Raw genomic sequence first — 17,483 nt, 5'->3', positions numbered from 1 at the left:
TGCAGAGGCCTGCATCTGACACCTGTACCAAGCTGCTGAAAAGGCAGAAGTAAAAAGAAGATAAACCTAAGAGGATCACAGCAAAGTCAGGAAACACTATAAAATGATAAATTATAAAAAGTCACACATCAGCAGGTTTCCTATATAATGCAAGTATTCCTAGCATCTGCCTTAACCCTGTATCCTCAGCATGCCTTCCTCCTACTGCTAGCAAAGGCCCAAAGACTAGTTCCAGCAAAATAAGAGCCAATTATTCAGTCTGCCATCATTTTCAAAGCTGGCAACTGCACAGCAAATACTCTCAAGTTTTTAATTTATTGAACTTCTAAAAGGACAAAAGGTAGTACAGCTATAAAGCATCAATATTAGATTGCTAACAAATGCTATCCAAAAGGATGTTCAGAGAAACCAAAGATTTTGAATGTTCCAGGTACTGGGAGACAACAAGCTGTTCACAAGACAAATGACACCTTCACAGACAGAATGCAATAAATTAGAGACTCTGGTCATTGTAAAGCAGCGTGTGTTTACTGTTATTGATAAGCAATAAATCACCTGCCCTCCAAAGTTCCTCCCTATAAATCACTTCCAGTGAGAGAAACAGATGGTTTCAGGATGAGCCATTCTTCAGCAGGGCTGGGAGAGGGAATGAGCTGTGCTGAGCCACGGCCACGAGAACTGCAGGTGTTGCACAGGGTACAGGGGAGCAGCAGAACTGCAGTTCTCTGCAGTTGTTGCACAGGGAAGCAGCAGGAGATGCAGTTCCCTGCAACTGTTGCACATGGGAGCAGCAGAGCTGCAGTTCCCTGCACCCAAAATTCCAGCTGTGACTGTGGCTGGGTGGCGCCAGTCTGAGCAGCACCTGGTGCTCCAGGGGATCCTCACTGCACTTCCCTGGCCTGGATTCCAGCCCACTGCAATCCTTCGTGCCTGGATCCTCCCTGCCTGGACCACACTTGACACACACAAGCAGATTCTGAACTGCAGGCACTGCCAGGCTGCTGTCTACCCAAAAATTACAGAATAATATAAACATAGAAGAAAATAAAATATAAATAAGAATATAAAAAATATGCCATGATCCTAGTGCTCTGGCAGCCTTGCTGTGACAGAATTCACCTTTCTATACACTTTTCAGCAACTTCAATTTCTTTCTATCACACCAATACCTAATTTGTCTAACTGGAAAGAAACAGATTCACATTCACATTTTCACTGCAAACAAATATCCTCTTGTTCAGGCTAAACAAGCTGAAGACACCATCCGACCAACACACTTTCCTTTTTTGCTGGTACAAATATCAGAAATGGGTTAACGTATTTATTTATTTATTTCCAATGTAACATTTTAAACTACTAAGTAGAAGCACAGAAATGAGGATGTGAAATAATAACAGAATATCCCAGGTGAGATCAGCATAATACACTGTCTCCAGTGAACAGAAAATTTTCTTTTTCTTTACTGCTTCAAGAAAAAGAATTATACCTTCACTCAGGGAAGAGGAAGGTTTGCTTTTATCTACATTATACTTATAAAAAAAGAAAAATCCAAGCAATAGCTGTTAAAAGCCCTGGCTAGAAGCTGCTTACAGATATACAGAGAAAATATCACAGTACCCTATCAAATAATCACAAATGGACAATTATTCAGATATTTGAAGGAGACTGCAGTTGTGATACCAACTCCTGCAATGCAGGTAATTTAAGAGTTCCAAAATATGAAAATATACTTTTAAAATTTAATTAAGTCCAGTTTCTAAGTGTTTTCTTGATGTTTTGCTTCAACCACTTATTAGACATTGCTTTGTCTCTTATCTGAAGAAACTTCAATTCCCAGTGTGAAATAGGTTTCTATGGTCCCCTCCTTTGTTCCACTGAGCCAGCATCCAACTCCTACAGCTTCCAGCTCCAAGGAGCCCTGGGCAGGACTCAGGGTAAGCCAACAGAACCAGAGACCACAGCAAGTGGTGTACAGACATTTCTGAAATGATAGTGTCTCATTTCATCACTGGTCTGTTTTAAGGAGCATGTTCCACAGAGAAGTCACATATGGACAGCAAATTGTGGCCTGAGCACTTTGGAAGCAACAGGTCAAACAACTGGAAAGAGATCAACAGGTGGGGGAAGAGCTGGGTGTGATCCCACAAATCCTGCACCTCAGGGAAGCTCCTTCCCTGCCCATCCCTGGCAGGCAGATTGTGGAGGGAAGAACTGCTGCTTGTACCTGGAGGCTCTGCCTGTGCAGCCCTGAAAGAACTGGCAGCTGATGAGCTCTTCTTGCATTCTTCCTCCCAATTAGAGGCAATTAACACCTCCTGCTCATCCTTCTTTATTTTGCCCTGGAAAAATTTCATAATCCACAGCACTCCCCAGCAGCAGAGGAACAGATGACACCGTGCATTGAGAAGTGATGAAGGCTGTTTTGGAACCCAGGGAAATCACAGCAATCTTTCCTGTCCAAAGGAATTCCCATCAGCAGCCAGCGAGACACTGCACAAAGGGAGCTGAAAGATGAGCTAACACAGGGAATGGCACTCCCAGCATGGACAAACAGAGTGAAACAGCTTCCCTCTCAGCAGACTGCAGGGGGCATGGCACTGGGACCACAGGCCACTGCCACCTTGCACAGAAATCTGACCAACTGGCCACCTCTTAAAGCCTGACATTCTCAAGGGCGTATGCTAGTTTTATTTTTCTAAGCTCTACTTCAAAGCTCTGCTCCAAAGTATTTCTGCTTCAGTGAGAGAACTTGTGAATGCAGATCCAAGGAGAGAGAAGGATGGACCCACATTAGAGCTGTTAATAATTGCAGGAATGGGAAAGGTCTGACTCACCAAGACCCTGCAGGTGCAAGAAAATCAGGGTTGTCCCAAAAGTAGCAGCCCATTTCTTAAGAAAGAGACACAAGCCTTGATTCTGGTTGTTATCTTCCTTCCAGCATGGATTCAGCAGGATGGAGACTGGCAGTCAGAGAACGAGGAGGTCCTACAGGGGAATGGCTTAGCCTCCCTCCTGCTGCTCTGCCAGGGCTGCACAGAGTAAGGAAAGGCATCTGCACCAATCCAGCTCTCAATAGGCAGCCTCACACAGGCAAGGAGTGTTGGCAGATACACAGGGGCTGCAACCAAAGCAAGCCTTGGAGCAAACAGCTCCAATTCCATGAAGACCTGATGTCCTGCAGCACTCTTGCCCTAATCTCTGTTAGAAGTTTGTGTCCTACTTTACTTCACATCCAAACCAAGCTCACTGGACAGCAAAAATTCACTGATAAATGAAAAAACTATGACTTAGAATGATAGCAAAAAATAAGCTCAACACTACAGGTATTAAAAAAATCCACAGTCACATCATAATGGCAAAATTTGAGACTGACAAGCGCCCAAGTGCCACTGATTTTTGCCTGTGGAACCACACTTACAAAATAAAATTGATAAGGTTTCAGTGTTGTCACAGCTCCCATAAGCCAGGAGTGGTTGGCACCTGATAATTTGTTAACAAAACAGGCTTTTAATAAAAGGATTACGGATGTAATACAAAATATTCATGACTGGCTGATCCACAAATATGTGCCACAATGGGTTTGGCAACACTGAGGGCCTTTCAAGCAAGGCCAGAATAAAAACAAGTGATTCTACTTTAGCCACAAGTGATATTAGAATACTGACTTGCAGTAAAAAGGCTTTTAAAATAGGGATAAATAAAGGATTTGTTGTGTCTAAGGGCAGGGAACACTACACAACTAATTTTCCTATATGTTACAGTGCTACTGAAAGATTAAAGTGAAAAAATGTAGGACATTGTGTAAACAAATCTTCTAGCATTATTAAGTCTGTGCAACAGCATGTGACTAATGTTCACTGGCAAAATTAAATGCATCTACAATAATGCTGAGATCTGATTATGGCAATTAGGAATTATCCATACAATGCACCCTGCCCATTATCAGCCTACCCCTGCAGCAATCTCCTGCTGGAGTTTGTTATATTCTTCCTAAAAACAAGAATTTTTACCCACAATTATTATTTCTCTCCCTATGTTAAATAAATCATAATGTTGTTGAAAATATTGTTTGCAGTCAACCAGGGCTTAAAAATTCCTTGTTCAAACATGAGAGGGGATAAACATTAACAGCATCAGGCACTGACTAATCATTTAATAACAACTTCTACCTCAGAAATCCAAGGCTGGAAATACTTTCCTAGAAATACTCTGGATTAATGCCATCTCTGATCACAACCAGAACACAGCCAGAGAATCACATTTAGGAGGAATGGAGTTCATCACCTTTCAGAGCAGGATCTCTGAGATTTTAGCTCTGCAGTGGGTTGACTCAATCTAACCCTCATCTAATGTGACATTGCCATTGTGATATAAATAGTGTCTTATTTGCCTGCTTCAGAAGAGCAATGTTAGTCAAGAAAAGGTCAAATGGTTTTGCCACAGGCAAAAAAAGAGCAAAAATATTTTGTAATTTAATATTGCCTTTTTTTTATTATTATTTTTTTATTATTATTTTTTTTTTATTTTTTTCGGAAGACAGGAGACTCCAGGTGCTAGTCACACAGGAGAGAGAGGAATACAGAAAAGAAGGTATATTTATCTAGTCTGCAGCAGCAGAAAGGAAAACAATAATATTTCAATCATTTCTTAAGGCCCAGAGGAACTAATATTTACCTGGCATCTCACTGATCACATCTCTACTTGGAATGCTGCAAACTGTGGAAAAAGGCTGCTCAAACCTTTGGCAATGCAGAAGTTTTAGCTGCAGGCAGGTCCAGGATAGATGCACTGGGTACAACTGATTAATACCTTTTTTTTTCTTATTCTACAGTGCTTATTACATTGATGCTTTCAATTAATAAATCATTAATAAACATGACTTTTACCCATAGACAGTCATCAAATCAATCAATTTTTAGTCAAATGGGAAAAAATACATGATTTTAAGTCTTTGACTACATTATCCAACATGAGTTTGCTACTAACCCTCAGATAAGGGCTATACAAACACCCACGTTATTTATTAAGGCTGCTTTCAAGCAATTTTCTCATCCTACAAGAAAAAAAAACGTGGCTCTTTCCAAAATTCACATGCAAGTACAAGGCTGGTACATTCATACACAACTGAACTAGAGAAACACACAGAGCTGGCAAGTGAAATTTCTACAAATTCCTTCACAAAGGTGACCCAAAGGCCAATTTATTGTTTGCTTTTATTGCTTCCAGCACAGTGGGAATGGCAGTACTGCAGTAGTAATGGAAATCAGTAAACAGGGTCACACATGCCGCAAGAGTTGCTTTTCATGTTCTAAAAATATTTGTGGGTCTTGCTCGCTGGAAAAGCAGTGCCCTTTGCTTGTGTTCCCTGTGCTGGCTGGGTGTACCCTGCACCTAGAGCTCCCAGGGTGCCAGAGGAAATACACTGCTAAACTTGTTATCAACCAAATTAGAAAGTAAAATAATTACAGCAAATTTCCCCTGGGCCATCCTCTGCAGACTACAAAGGACTCTGCAGATACTCTGAAGCAGCCCATCTCTCCTGGGAAATGCCACTCATTGAAAAACAATTGTTTATCATTCAGTTAAGGTACAGCACGAGGTGAATGAGATAAATGAAGTATCTGACTTGACTGGAATTGTGTGTTGGGCCGAGTCCCTGTGAGACACAGGCAGCTTGAGGGTTATTTTTGCACAAAACACATTTATCAGTGGCTTTATCCCAAAGATAACTTAGTGCAAAGGGCTACAAGGGAGGCAATGCAGGAGGTCCCCTCAGCTGCTCTTTACAGCCTGAATAAGAAAATAAGAAAAGCAGCTAAAGCAAGATGGGAGGTTTTAGGGTGGAGATTTCTTTCTTCTTCACGAGTCTAGGTGGTACTTTTCTAACTGGATAGAAAAATCCACACTGTGGGTGATGGGTGTCTGGTTATTGGGTTAAAAGTAAAAGTAATTTAGGTGTCCTTTCTTAACTGGATAGATTGGCCCTTAAAAGGTCTTGTAGACAGAGAGATACATCAGCATTTTTAGCCTGGTAGCAAGAAGTGCTGTAGAACTCACTGTAAAATAGATAAGAATTAATAAATATCTGAGTCTGAACACGAAATTCCGTCTCTCGAGCATTTAATCCCGATTCTGGCAGAAAAAAAGAAGATAAAGCATGATAAAGTGGTGCCCTGTGTGAGGACAAAGCAGGTTCTATCATTACATTCTGGAAGCCCTCCATGGTCTCAGGTCAAAAGCAGTGCCTTCCTGGGAGTCAGTGCCTGTCAGCACAGGAAGTCTGAAATTCTCAGTGCCCAGGGCTCCAACAAGCAGGAGCAAAGACAACAAAACAACAGCAGTGAATCTATAGAGTCTACAGAAACAGAATTAAAAGCTCCAGCTGTTATTCCAGCCTTGAAGGGAGGCATCTCCTGGAGTGGTGAACAGCACAGGGATTTTGCTTTGCACACTTTGTGGAGTGAATGTCACCAGCTACTGCCAGAGTGACAACCTGAACCACGGGCAGCATGAGCACACAGGGAAAAAGTGCCGGTAGTGAAAGATCACTACAGAAAAATGAGGAAGGAACAACGTCCAGCATCTTCTGGCTTTTTGAAATCAAACATGAAATTTTACATCCTCACACACACACACACAAAAAATAGTTGAATCAAATTTATGGACAATATCTCCTTCTTTGAGCTTCTGAAAAGTTCCTGAAACTTCTGAGCACGCCAGCCTTAGGAAGGAAGAATAAAATAAGGATTTGGAAAGTGAACTGAAGACAAGCTTGATGTTTGTATAATAAAACAAAATCCAGTACCAAAGCTTGAAAAAAAACAAGGAAATTCAATAGTTCTTTGTCAAACACTACACATTGAAGATTTGCATTTTCCGACTGCCATCTGGATTTTTTTTTTTAAATTTAAAATGCATAATGGGGAACTAAAGCAAGACAGCTTATACCTTCATGTCCTCAGGCTTTTTATTCCTTTGTTTGCTTTTAAACAAGGAACATTTACAGATAATGACTGGCTATGATTACTGAGAAATACATAAAGAAAACGAGCTTTTCAGAATGCCCCATCCAAATGCATTAGCAATTAGAACCTCCTCAAGTTTCCATTAGTCTGTCAAAACAAGAAATAATCTCATGGCAGCTGACTAAAATTCTTAAAGATTGTCACATTGATTGAATTTCAAAGTATAGACTTACAAATTCGTAGTCTCCATCCTGTGGTACTTTCCAATCAGATGAATTTTTTGTCTGGCCAGAAACATTCTTCCCAAAGCTATTGATTTTATTCTCCTTCTCCTTCTGTTCAAAGTATTCAAGGAATGATGGTCTGGCTGGCTGCATCGTTTCATCCCTCCCTGGAAATATTAAAAATTAGAAAAAAATAGTTGTTTTGAAAAATACAGTTTTGGTTATACAGCCCTACATCATGCTCAAAAGTGATTTTATTTTTTTAGCACACACTAAATCACACAGTACTGCTAAAGCACTTGCTAAAATACTATTTTTCAGCAGCTTTTCCATCATAAAATGGACTGCACAGTGAGAAAAGTGGAGAAGGAAAGCTGAAAAGCCAGCACAGAAGTGATTATAATGCTGGAGGCCTTGGCCTCTAGACCTGCAATCCATCCCTGACAGCACACCCCAGGTAACCAACTTCATGCACTGAATGCCAGGACTGAACAGCTGCTGGCAAGACAGGCTGGGCTTTTTCATCCCAGCCAAATTCCTGGCAAAAAAAAAGCAAGCTTCAAAAATAAACAGTGCTGTTTTACAAACAGAAACTCACCTTTCCATTTGAGAACAGAAAAATGAGGCTTTCAAAGACCACAAACACCTTATAAATACCACAAAATTTGCCTTGGGTAGAAGTGGTCAAGTTTTCTATATTGTTTGGGTAGAAAGGTTTATTTAGCTTGCAAAATTTCTTTTTTTTTTTCCTCTTATTATAAATAGTCAGTAGGTGTTCAAGTTTACTGCCCTAGTTTTCTTTCTGTAAATTAGCTCTTCTGAACCAACTTTCTTAGTGGAAGAAAGGCTTAGACTTAGACTCAAACAAGCCAGATATACAGATTAACCATTCAATTCTAGGCTGCAATTAAGAAACTTGGGGTAATAAGAAATGGGAGGGTAGCATCATTTGTAGGGTGATGACAGCACAATAAGGAAGGAAGTGATGAAATGTGAGAGGATAGAAATGCTAATTCCCAACACAGACAGAAAAAAAAAAAAAAAAAAAAAAAAAGAACCAAAACAGGAAGAAAAGATGAAATCTAATTTCACAGCAATTCAAGGTTACAAGGCTTTCAGCACCTCCAAGGGAAGATTTCTTCAGCAGTGCAACCAGTCCAGCATCAATGCTGCCCAGGCTCTGCACACTTAAACTGGGCTGTCCTGAGTTTCAGCACAGATAATTCCTTCAGAAGAGTCTTACACAGCAAATGTGCTTTAACAGGACCATGAGAGCTGCAGACACAGCTCCAGGCTGCTCCCAGCTTAATGTCAATGATGAAATGCTCCACCAAAACCTGAGAGCTGCACGGAAGCAAGCACTAGAACCCACTAAATGGTTTTGTTCTATAACACAAGGTTCTCTAGAATAAGTTACTCATACTTGAAACATATGTTTTAGGTGATGCAGAAACCATAATTTTCAGAAAGCAGGATGAGGGCTGGAGTTAACAGAAAATGGCATCAGAACAGCCTAAGTCTGGACTGCTGAAATAAGTTCAGTGCTGAATGCCATAGGCTTGAAATAAATATAATCTGTCAGGCAGGCAACCAACCAAGAGTTTAGATCTTCAAACAAGCACACAGGGGATGTCCTGTGATGGGTTAGCAGGGTCTGTGTAATACAGAGACTCTCCCACAAGAATCTCTACAGAAGGCAGGCTGTCACAAAACAGTCCTCTCTAAGGATATTCAGCAGCGCTTTCCTCTTGAAAAAATATTAGCTGCTCTGGAAACTCATTAAGATTTAATCACAGAATATTATTCTTGCTTATAAAATTGCTATCCAGTGATCCAGAACTTCCCTGGCAGACTCTATCTGAACTTCAGAGAATTGCATGAAGTCCTTGGTCAGCTACAAGATACTCTAGGAAATTATCTGTCTGTAGACATGTTAAATACAGAACAAATTTCTACAAAGTATGAGAAATCTTGGCAGGATATTTGGGTTATGATACTGAGAGAAATGTGGTTCTGCACAGCCCTAAATGTCATGATGCATTTTGAAAAAGCCCTGCATCGTTCTGCCTCTCCAGGGCCAGCTAAAAGCTCAAGCATGAACTGAAGTGCTGATACTTTTTCAACATGACAACTGGAGCAAAGACAATTTATTATACCCCTGGCAGTAGTTCCCCTTTTTTAAAAACCAAAACTAAAAAAACTAATCATACATAATTAGATCAAGAAAGACACCTTCAGACCAGCAGCATGAAGGTCAGGCAGGGAACACGTCTGTGAAGTGGAGAGCAGATCTGCTGTTGGGAATAATTACTGAAATACAATCACAATCCAATTACTGCTGAGTGATAAAACATTTATTTAGAATGAAGTAAACACACCCCTTGTACTCTGCTGCAGCTTAGCCTGCTTGAAGCAGGAGGTAAGTTATTATGGACAATCATGGCAATGTTTAACACCAACTAATTTCATAGAAAGAGAGGAATTCTTAACTAGCCAGGCTAATCTGTACACAGCTCACTGACAGCCAGCCTGGGTCTTGGTAATTCAGACTTCCTAGGGAGAAAAAAAGAGAAAATATAAATCATGTTTGTGCTCTGTTTTGAAGATTACTGTTTGCAGCAGAGGAGACTATGAAAGCAAATGTTTCACTCCAGCGACATTGGCTTATTCAGTTCTTTTCTATTTACTTTCTAAAAAACTGTTCACTCAAAACAGAGCTAAATCCAGAGTGTCAGTTAAAATAATGACACTCATTTGCTCACATCTTGTGTTTTACCAAGATCTGCATATTTGCACCTGGCAGAAGAGATGCGCAGAGTCCCACCTGCCCAGGTTCCCCTGGATGGCATCCCTTCCCTCCAGCATGTCAACTGCACCACACAGCTCAGTGCAGTCAGTGATAAAAAGAAGAAAAGGGAAATTTATGTACCTATAGAAGATTTTCTTGCTGCTCTTGATGTCCCTGGTAATATTTAATTCTATCAGGGTTTTAGCTTTCCTAACCTGATTGCTGGCTGCTCAGACAATCTGTGTATTTCTCCCAGGCTAACTGTCCTTGCTTCCACCCTCTGTAGGTTTCCTTTTTGTGGCTGAGTTTGTCCAGGAGATCCTTGTTTATCCTCAAGGCATTTTTGCCCAACTTCCCCATTATCAGGATGCATTGCTCCTGAGCTTGGAAGAAGTTAGCCTTGGATATGAACCAGCTTTTGGGCCCCTTTTATCTCCACAACTTTATTCCATGATACTCTACCAAGCTTGTTCCTGAAAAGGCCAAAATCTGCTCTCCAGAAGTGCAGAGCAATGAACTTTCTGTGTGTTCTCCTCACTCTTCCAGTGAGAGGATGAGGGGAAATGTAATGCTGCAAAGGGTACCTCAGCTGAACAAAAGGAAGAAAGTTTCACAGCAGGGATGGTTGTGCAACAGAATGGGACTGGAGTGACCTTGCAAGAAGATGTGACCAGATGTGACATTGCACTTGTCCTATGGGAGGGACCACTGCACACAGGGAATCAGAGTGATGAGCACCACAGCTCCCTGCCCACCCAAGTGCTCTTGTGACACTCTTCACACCCAACATCAGACACCTCTCCCTCTGCAGGCACCTCAGGTCTTGCAAACACAAGCAATATTTAGTCACCAATTTAAGTACATTTAGTCACCAATTTTAGTACATTTCCACACGTCAACACGTAACACTGCATCTTAGTGCTGCTTAGTGCAGAGATTGCTAACTGACAAAAAATGGGGGGGAAAAAAGATGGCAATATAAAAGGAGAAATAGCTGTGATGCAGATCTAAGATATCTGGAATTTTAGTTGCTGCTGTGATCTCTGTAGGGGTGTGGATGCAGCAAGATGGACAGAAACACTCAAAGAGACAGAAAGACATTATACCAAATCAATTATCATCCCAGCACGACTGAATTTCTTTTCGCCAATCTTAGCACTTAACAGCAGTGTCATCTTTCCAAAGATGACCTGCTATTAATTCAACACAAGAGTCACACCACTGTATCTTTAAAATTTTGATAACAGGCAGCCAAAGACAAAAATCAATCACTGCTATTTGCAGAAGCAGATGCTGCTGAAAGATGACACCGCACCAAATGTGTCTGTGCCAAAAAGCATTTAACTTCCTAATTTTATATGGTTAGGCTAAAATATGAACATTTGACAGAAAGTGAGATCACAACTGTGGTGGAGAAGAGCCTTTTATGAGAAGGTCACCCCACAGTGACAAGAAAGGCTTCATTGTTGCATCTATTTTGGAATCTAAAGAGTTGCTCATAAGGATGAGCCATGAGAGCTCCCTGGAGCCATTAAAGGTCTATCATTTAGATATGCAGTCATCTTTGAGGAGCTATATTAATTACACAAATGGAACACCACAGCTCTGCTGGGCCTGGTCCAGCTGACTGCAGAATTGCAGGTTCAGAGTGGCTGTGCAGAGCAGGGAGCACTGCTCAGAGCTCAGACTGCATCCTGTGAAGAGCAGAAAATCTCCATGGAAAACTCACAGGTGTTGCCTAGTTTTACAGTCATGTTTAAAAAGTATAAGAACATCAGTACTGTTGTGTGTGAGAACAGAAAAAGGTGTGAAACTAGGGGGTCCAAAGGTAGAGAATGCTTTAAGTTGTGCACAACAAATGTCCCTGTAAACTTCGATTTCTGTATTACCCTTCAGAACTGGAAAGCAATGTCCAGCTGCACGTGGCAGTGTGAAAACAGTGTGACAGTCCCTCTGCAAGCTCAAAGAGCCCAGAAAAGCCAAAAGACAACTGACAGGTACAGGCAGGGCTCTTAAGAAGCCAGCACTGGATCCTCTCCTCTGCCAGGCTACAGCAAGGGCAACTTGTAAGGCAAAAACAGAACAACAATCCACTCCTTTCCAAAAAATGTCACCTGTCTGAATAGTTGAGGGAATGGAATAGGTCAGTCTTAGGGGCTGACTGCAGCATAAAAATCACCTCACAAGAAGCAAAAGATGACAAAGAAGGTATGGAGAGCCTCCAAGTCATCTGCATTTCCATATGATGCTGCAGAGAAAGCAGAATGATAAAGAAGAAACAGCCCAGTCAATCAAACCAGCAAGAGATTTACTTTTCATTCCCAGCAGTAAAGAATATCCATGAAATCAGATCATTTGCCATCATCTAGTCCCAGAAATCAAGACTCATTTCGTTGATTTTGTCAAATTAGCTCTCACAATTGAAAATTTTCAGAAGCTTACAAGCTTCAAAGGATGCTTTCAAAAAGAAAGGGAGATTTACAAAGACCTTCTATCTATCTGAAGAAGCTTGCTGAGCAATGAAACTAAAATTTTTGCTTTTCTCTAAAATTATTCTTCTCTACTCAAACTTGACATCAGAAGAATCGTTGTTTTATTATTCTTTCCTCTTGAAAGGGATTGCTAAGGTCTACCTAGGGTGAATATTCTGGAGTTACAAAGCTTGTCATGAGAGGGAGAGTAAGAAAACCTCAAGAACACATTTTGTGTGCACTGTACTCAAGGCAGTTTATCTAGTTAATACTTAAATAGCTGTTCTTGATGTCACAATGATTAGATTTCCTCCCTATATCACAAAAATTGGAGCTGCAGAACAGTCAGGAGATAATGCTACAAATTAATTTACAATGAAGCTGACATGAATCAGCAACAATGATCAATTACTACATGAGTGATTTGGAACTAAACTGTGATCCTTGGTACATGTATGTGTATTTGTCAAAAATTCAGAGTCTACAATCTCTACTAAGCCTTAGTCCTCATTAGTCTCAGTAAGCTACTGCTTTATATTTAATTATGTAGCTTTAAGACTGAAAATACATACTTAGGATGCACAAAGAAGTGCCTGATCATCATGTGTAAGCAACACTTCATTAATATAAAATTTCAAATGGAACTGCAGTTTTCTTTGCTTTGGGCTATTTTTTGGAGATCACAGATGAACTTTAGCAGCTGGACAGCATAATTTGTGCAGTCTGAAGGGACTGAGTCGTTTTAAGCAGCAGAGCAGAGAGATGTCAAATTACTCAACTAGAGCAAAAATTGCTCCATTGTTAATAAGCTCATCCCATGGCAAGAGGAGCTGAAATTTTCTCATATTAAAAGCAGAACACGTAACACTTTTTATCTCTTTATGAGGACAAGTCTCCCCATAATTATGGCCTATCTTAAATTAAATCAAACCAAAACACTCCCAACAGGTTCTGCTATTAATAAGAAACTCCTAAATGAACATAAAAATCAACCCAAATCTCTTAATGAATAAGGTGTGAAAGACATCTAAGGAGAAGAGCACTAACACTCACCCAAAGCTGTAACATCTACAGTGAGAGCCCTTCCAAAAATAGGGGAGGAAATCCTCACAGTAATTGAGGGTGCTTAAGGCCAGGTTTCCTCCTTTTATATCTGCTCTGCTTTAAATCTCAGACATGAGTATAAATATAGAGCAGCTTTTTTCCTCCATCACAGATTTTCAGTGGCCACCTCATGTCTTTCACCTCATTAGCCTGAATTGCTAATTGAGTCCAGCAGCCACAGCACGTGGCAGGCAGCGAGATGTGAAGGTGCATTGAGAAAGAAGTGAACATTTCCTACTCTGCATCCTCTGGCTCAGCTCCTCATAAATCTTAATGAGAAACAAACTCATCAGCAGGGATGCCGTCTTCACATCCAGCACCTGTGGGTGACAGCTCAGGCTCCCCAGATGGCACAGAACCAAGTAAGCACTTCCTCACTCCCTTTCTATTCATTAGCCAGAAACTCATTTGCTTATCTAGAGAGAGCAGAAAACAACATTGCAATGAACATTTCTTTTCCCCTGAAGCTGGAAAATCTGCTGGTAGAAACAAATTTGGTTTTGAACTTCTGCAATGAAAGAATTTAAGAGTTTACACTTTTTCTTATTCCTGCTTAGGAGTAAGGCTTTCTCCAGGATTTATTTTGATCCAGTGGGGAGTTTATTCTTAGAAGAGACAGGTAGGCTCCAGTCTGCCTGTATGTGCAAATGCAAAAATGTTCATGGGACAGAGATGTACTTACTAAGTGATTTACTATTATTCTGTCCCTTGGCTGAGTCTCCTAAGCACACTGCCTCCTGTACAGCGCTCAGGACTCTCCCATCTTTACCATCTCAGGACCTCCCATCTTTTCCAAGAAGAATGCTTCTGTGAGAAAAAAAAAACCCAAACCTACTTTCTATCCCCCACCCTACTAAATACAGGAATACTCAATTACAAACTTCTAAAACCAGCAAAAATAGCGCTGTTAAACACATACACTCTTTCTCCAATTTCAGTATCTCTGAAAAGACAAACAGATAGTTAACTTGGTCTTGTCAATGAAGCTTTGTCAAATATGCTGGGCAACCAAAGGTAGACAAGCCTTTCCCCTTAGATCCTAGATTTAACTTCTCTTCATTCTCTGGCCTGCACAGAGCCATCATTTCAATTACTAGGGCCAATGTTCAAAAAGAAAAACAAAACACACAGCAAAAACCCCACAACAAAATGGCAGCACAAACAACATCTCCTATCCCTCAGAAACGCTGTCTGCATGTTCACACAGCTTAATATTCTTAAGCAAATTTTGTTGGCCACTGCCTATGTCAAGCTTGCCAGCATGGCTGCTATTAAAAGTCAAAAAGCAACAGGAGCATTTCTCTGTGCAGATTTGTATTCTCCACATCCCAAGAGTGGCAGTAGGATGATTCTTACAGTTTGAGAACAATTTAATCAATGCAGGAGTTTGTATAAGCAGCATGTTATTTAAATGCATAATGCTGGAAGTGTTTTATGGTTCAATTATGACTAAATGGAACAATTTGCTTTAAACACAGAACTGCACCACTGGACATTAATAACACTAAGTAGTGGGAAGCTGCTGCAAAGAGCTATTATTGTTCATGGAGAAAACCAGAGGCAAAACAAGAACCGTTGGCCAGTATCTTTGATGCACACATGATGTAAATCCTGACAAGATGTGGAGTTATTCTCCATGAGCAATCTGGATAACGTGTCACTGCACTTTTCTGGACAACTAAAGATATTACCATCTATGGCTACCTCAGCTATACACCACTAATACTTTACTCAATTACAATATTAATGCAATCACATAATCCACCTGCCACCCATTCTCATTCTGCAGCTCAGACTGCAGGTTTTGCAGTCATTGCTTTATGAGAAAAATCTCAGGTTAATTCATGGGGAAAAAATGTTTCCTGAGTCTTGGCAGAAACATTTCTCTGGCTTAGGTTTAAGTGTGACCCACTGGATGTCTCACACAGCCACCAAGATGACAAGCCTACTCTGAATCATTTCTCAAATAGGAAATTGCCAAGTTTGCATCTTAGCTCATTTAATTTGCTAATGAAGCCCAATTCCCCCTCAAAAGGGGAAATATTTTTTAAAATGACACAACCATGCTCAGCAGTGTGGGCATGGTAAAAGCACAACAAAACCCAAGCCACCTCAAACTGTGTAAGAATGAAGCCTGGATTTTTTTTATTTTGAACATTTGCACTCTAAAGAATTTTTACCAGTACATCACATTATCAAGGTAGAGACAACAGTGTTACTAAAGCTTCTGGTCTACCTCTACACCAGACACTATACTGAATGTGTGCCACAAGAACAAAAACCCCACACCCACAATCCTTCCCCTTTCCAGATTCCTCATTCATCTCAACCCAAACACCAGACAGCCCAACTCACACTGCTTCTGGCAGTTCTGCATTCTCCAATATAATTCACCAATTATTTGGTGCTTAAACAAACAAGATGTACTTTAACAGAGAAAATAAGGCAGACTATAGTACTAGACAAAGTAGATCCAATTTCACTTGGACCTGATCATAATGCAGTGTTCAAGGAAGGCAACATTATCATAAAATTATGTTCCACTCTTTAAATCAAAGAGAGAAATTCATGCCAAGATTCCACTATCTAAACAAGTATAGCAAGTAAAGCAGAAAAAGGAAGAGTAAAAGCATAAAGAGTAAAAAATGCTTCACTGTTTACTAGCACTATATATTCTCTCACAGAAAAATTTAAAAAGGACATTTCCAGACATATTAACAGCTCAAAAGTTATTCCAGCTCTCAAGCACAACAGAAATGTCTGTTATTACAAATCATTGCTCATCTATAGTTCTCCAGCTACATTTAAAGTTTTCCTGGAATAGTTTAACTGCAATCCATAAGTAATCTTTCAGCAATCGATTTAGAAGTAAAATGTGTCGCAGCACAATTTAGTATCTGCGGTCTCAGGCAATCACTTGAGTGCTTTTAGAATGTGTAACAGAACGTCACAGTGACATTTTAAATGCTGCCTGACTATTTATATTGAGTGCCCAGAATAAAGCCAAGCAAATGAAAGAATTTAAGCAAACACAATTACAGCTCAATTGACTGCAAAACAAAACTTCCCCTACAACGTAAAATACTGCCATTTAAGATTCCTCTGAGCCTAAGAAGTCAAAAATTGATTTATGCAAGAATCACTTTCAAGTCTGCTGGAAGTTGTTTGCACTTTCAGAGGTATTGGAAGTTGTTTGCTAGAGATTTCTAAGACAATCCTATCCATAAAACACTGAAATAAAACACTTTACACACTTTTTACATTAAAAATAAATATAACCAAACAAAAAACTACTTAGGACACAGATTTATTTTTTTAATTAGAAAAAAGGGCTAGAACACAACTTCAGAAACCTGCAGTTAAAAAGCCCAGGACACCTAGGGAAACTATAATTCCATGTAAAAAACAAAAGAGAAGTTTTTTATTAACTTAAAAATAGGTTCTATTGTGAGTCATAACACAAACTCCCAAAAAATATACAGATGCCTTTAAAAATATGATTCAATGAAGCTCCTAAAAACACAGTTGTTCTCATACAGCATTATTATGTTTATATTTAAGATAACAAAAAAAGCACTTTCTCCAGAGGGTTCTGCAGCAGGCTGATGAGCTCTGGGGCTAAATGCATTTAACTGAATGTTATGACTATGTAAATGGCAAGATAAAAAATGGAGCTGCAGGGAATTCTCATGAAGGGCAAGCTGCTCAGTGCCACTGCCTTGCATTCCCAAACCAAACTGAGAACTGCTCTGTGCAGCAGGCAGCATTTCAGAGTTACACTACACAAGGAGGAGGAGAAAAGGGTGTTAAGGTATAGATATCGGAAATACAAATATCAGATTTGCTAGAATCTGCAAGGCAAAATGCAGCAGAACCTGCAGCAGAGTTGGTTCACAGGGTATGAAGTCCATTGCCATGGAGTGGTCCCTGT

General features: G+C 40.2%; 1 protein-coding gene across 1 annotated transcript in view; it reads right to left on the bottom strand.

Moving 5' to 3' along the window:
- Positions 1-17,483, bottom strand: part of STK4 (serine/threonine kinase 4) — a 44,466-nt gene that overhangs the window by 15,755 nt on the left and 11,228 nt on the right. Inside the window, exon 10 of the mRNA XM_056507380.1 lies at positions 7,199-7,356. Coding sequence (XP_056363355.1) covers positions 7,199-7,356 — 158 coding nt within the window. The remainder of the gene's footprint in view (positions 1-7,198; positions 7,357-17,483) is intronic.

This window comes from Oenanthe melanoleuca, chromosome 20, assembly GCF_029582105.1.
Source record: "Oenanthe melanoleuca isolate GR-GAL-2019-014 chromosome 20, OMel1.0, whole genome shotgun sequence".
Classification (NCBI taxonomy): Eukaryota; Metazoa; Chordata; class Aves; order Passeriformes; family Muscicapidae; genus Oenanthe; species Oenanthe melanoleuca.
This window is presented reverse-complemented; position numbering and strand designations above follow the sequence as displayed.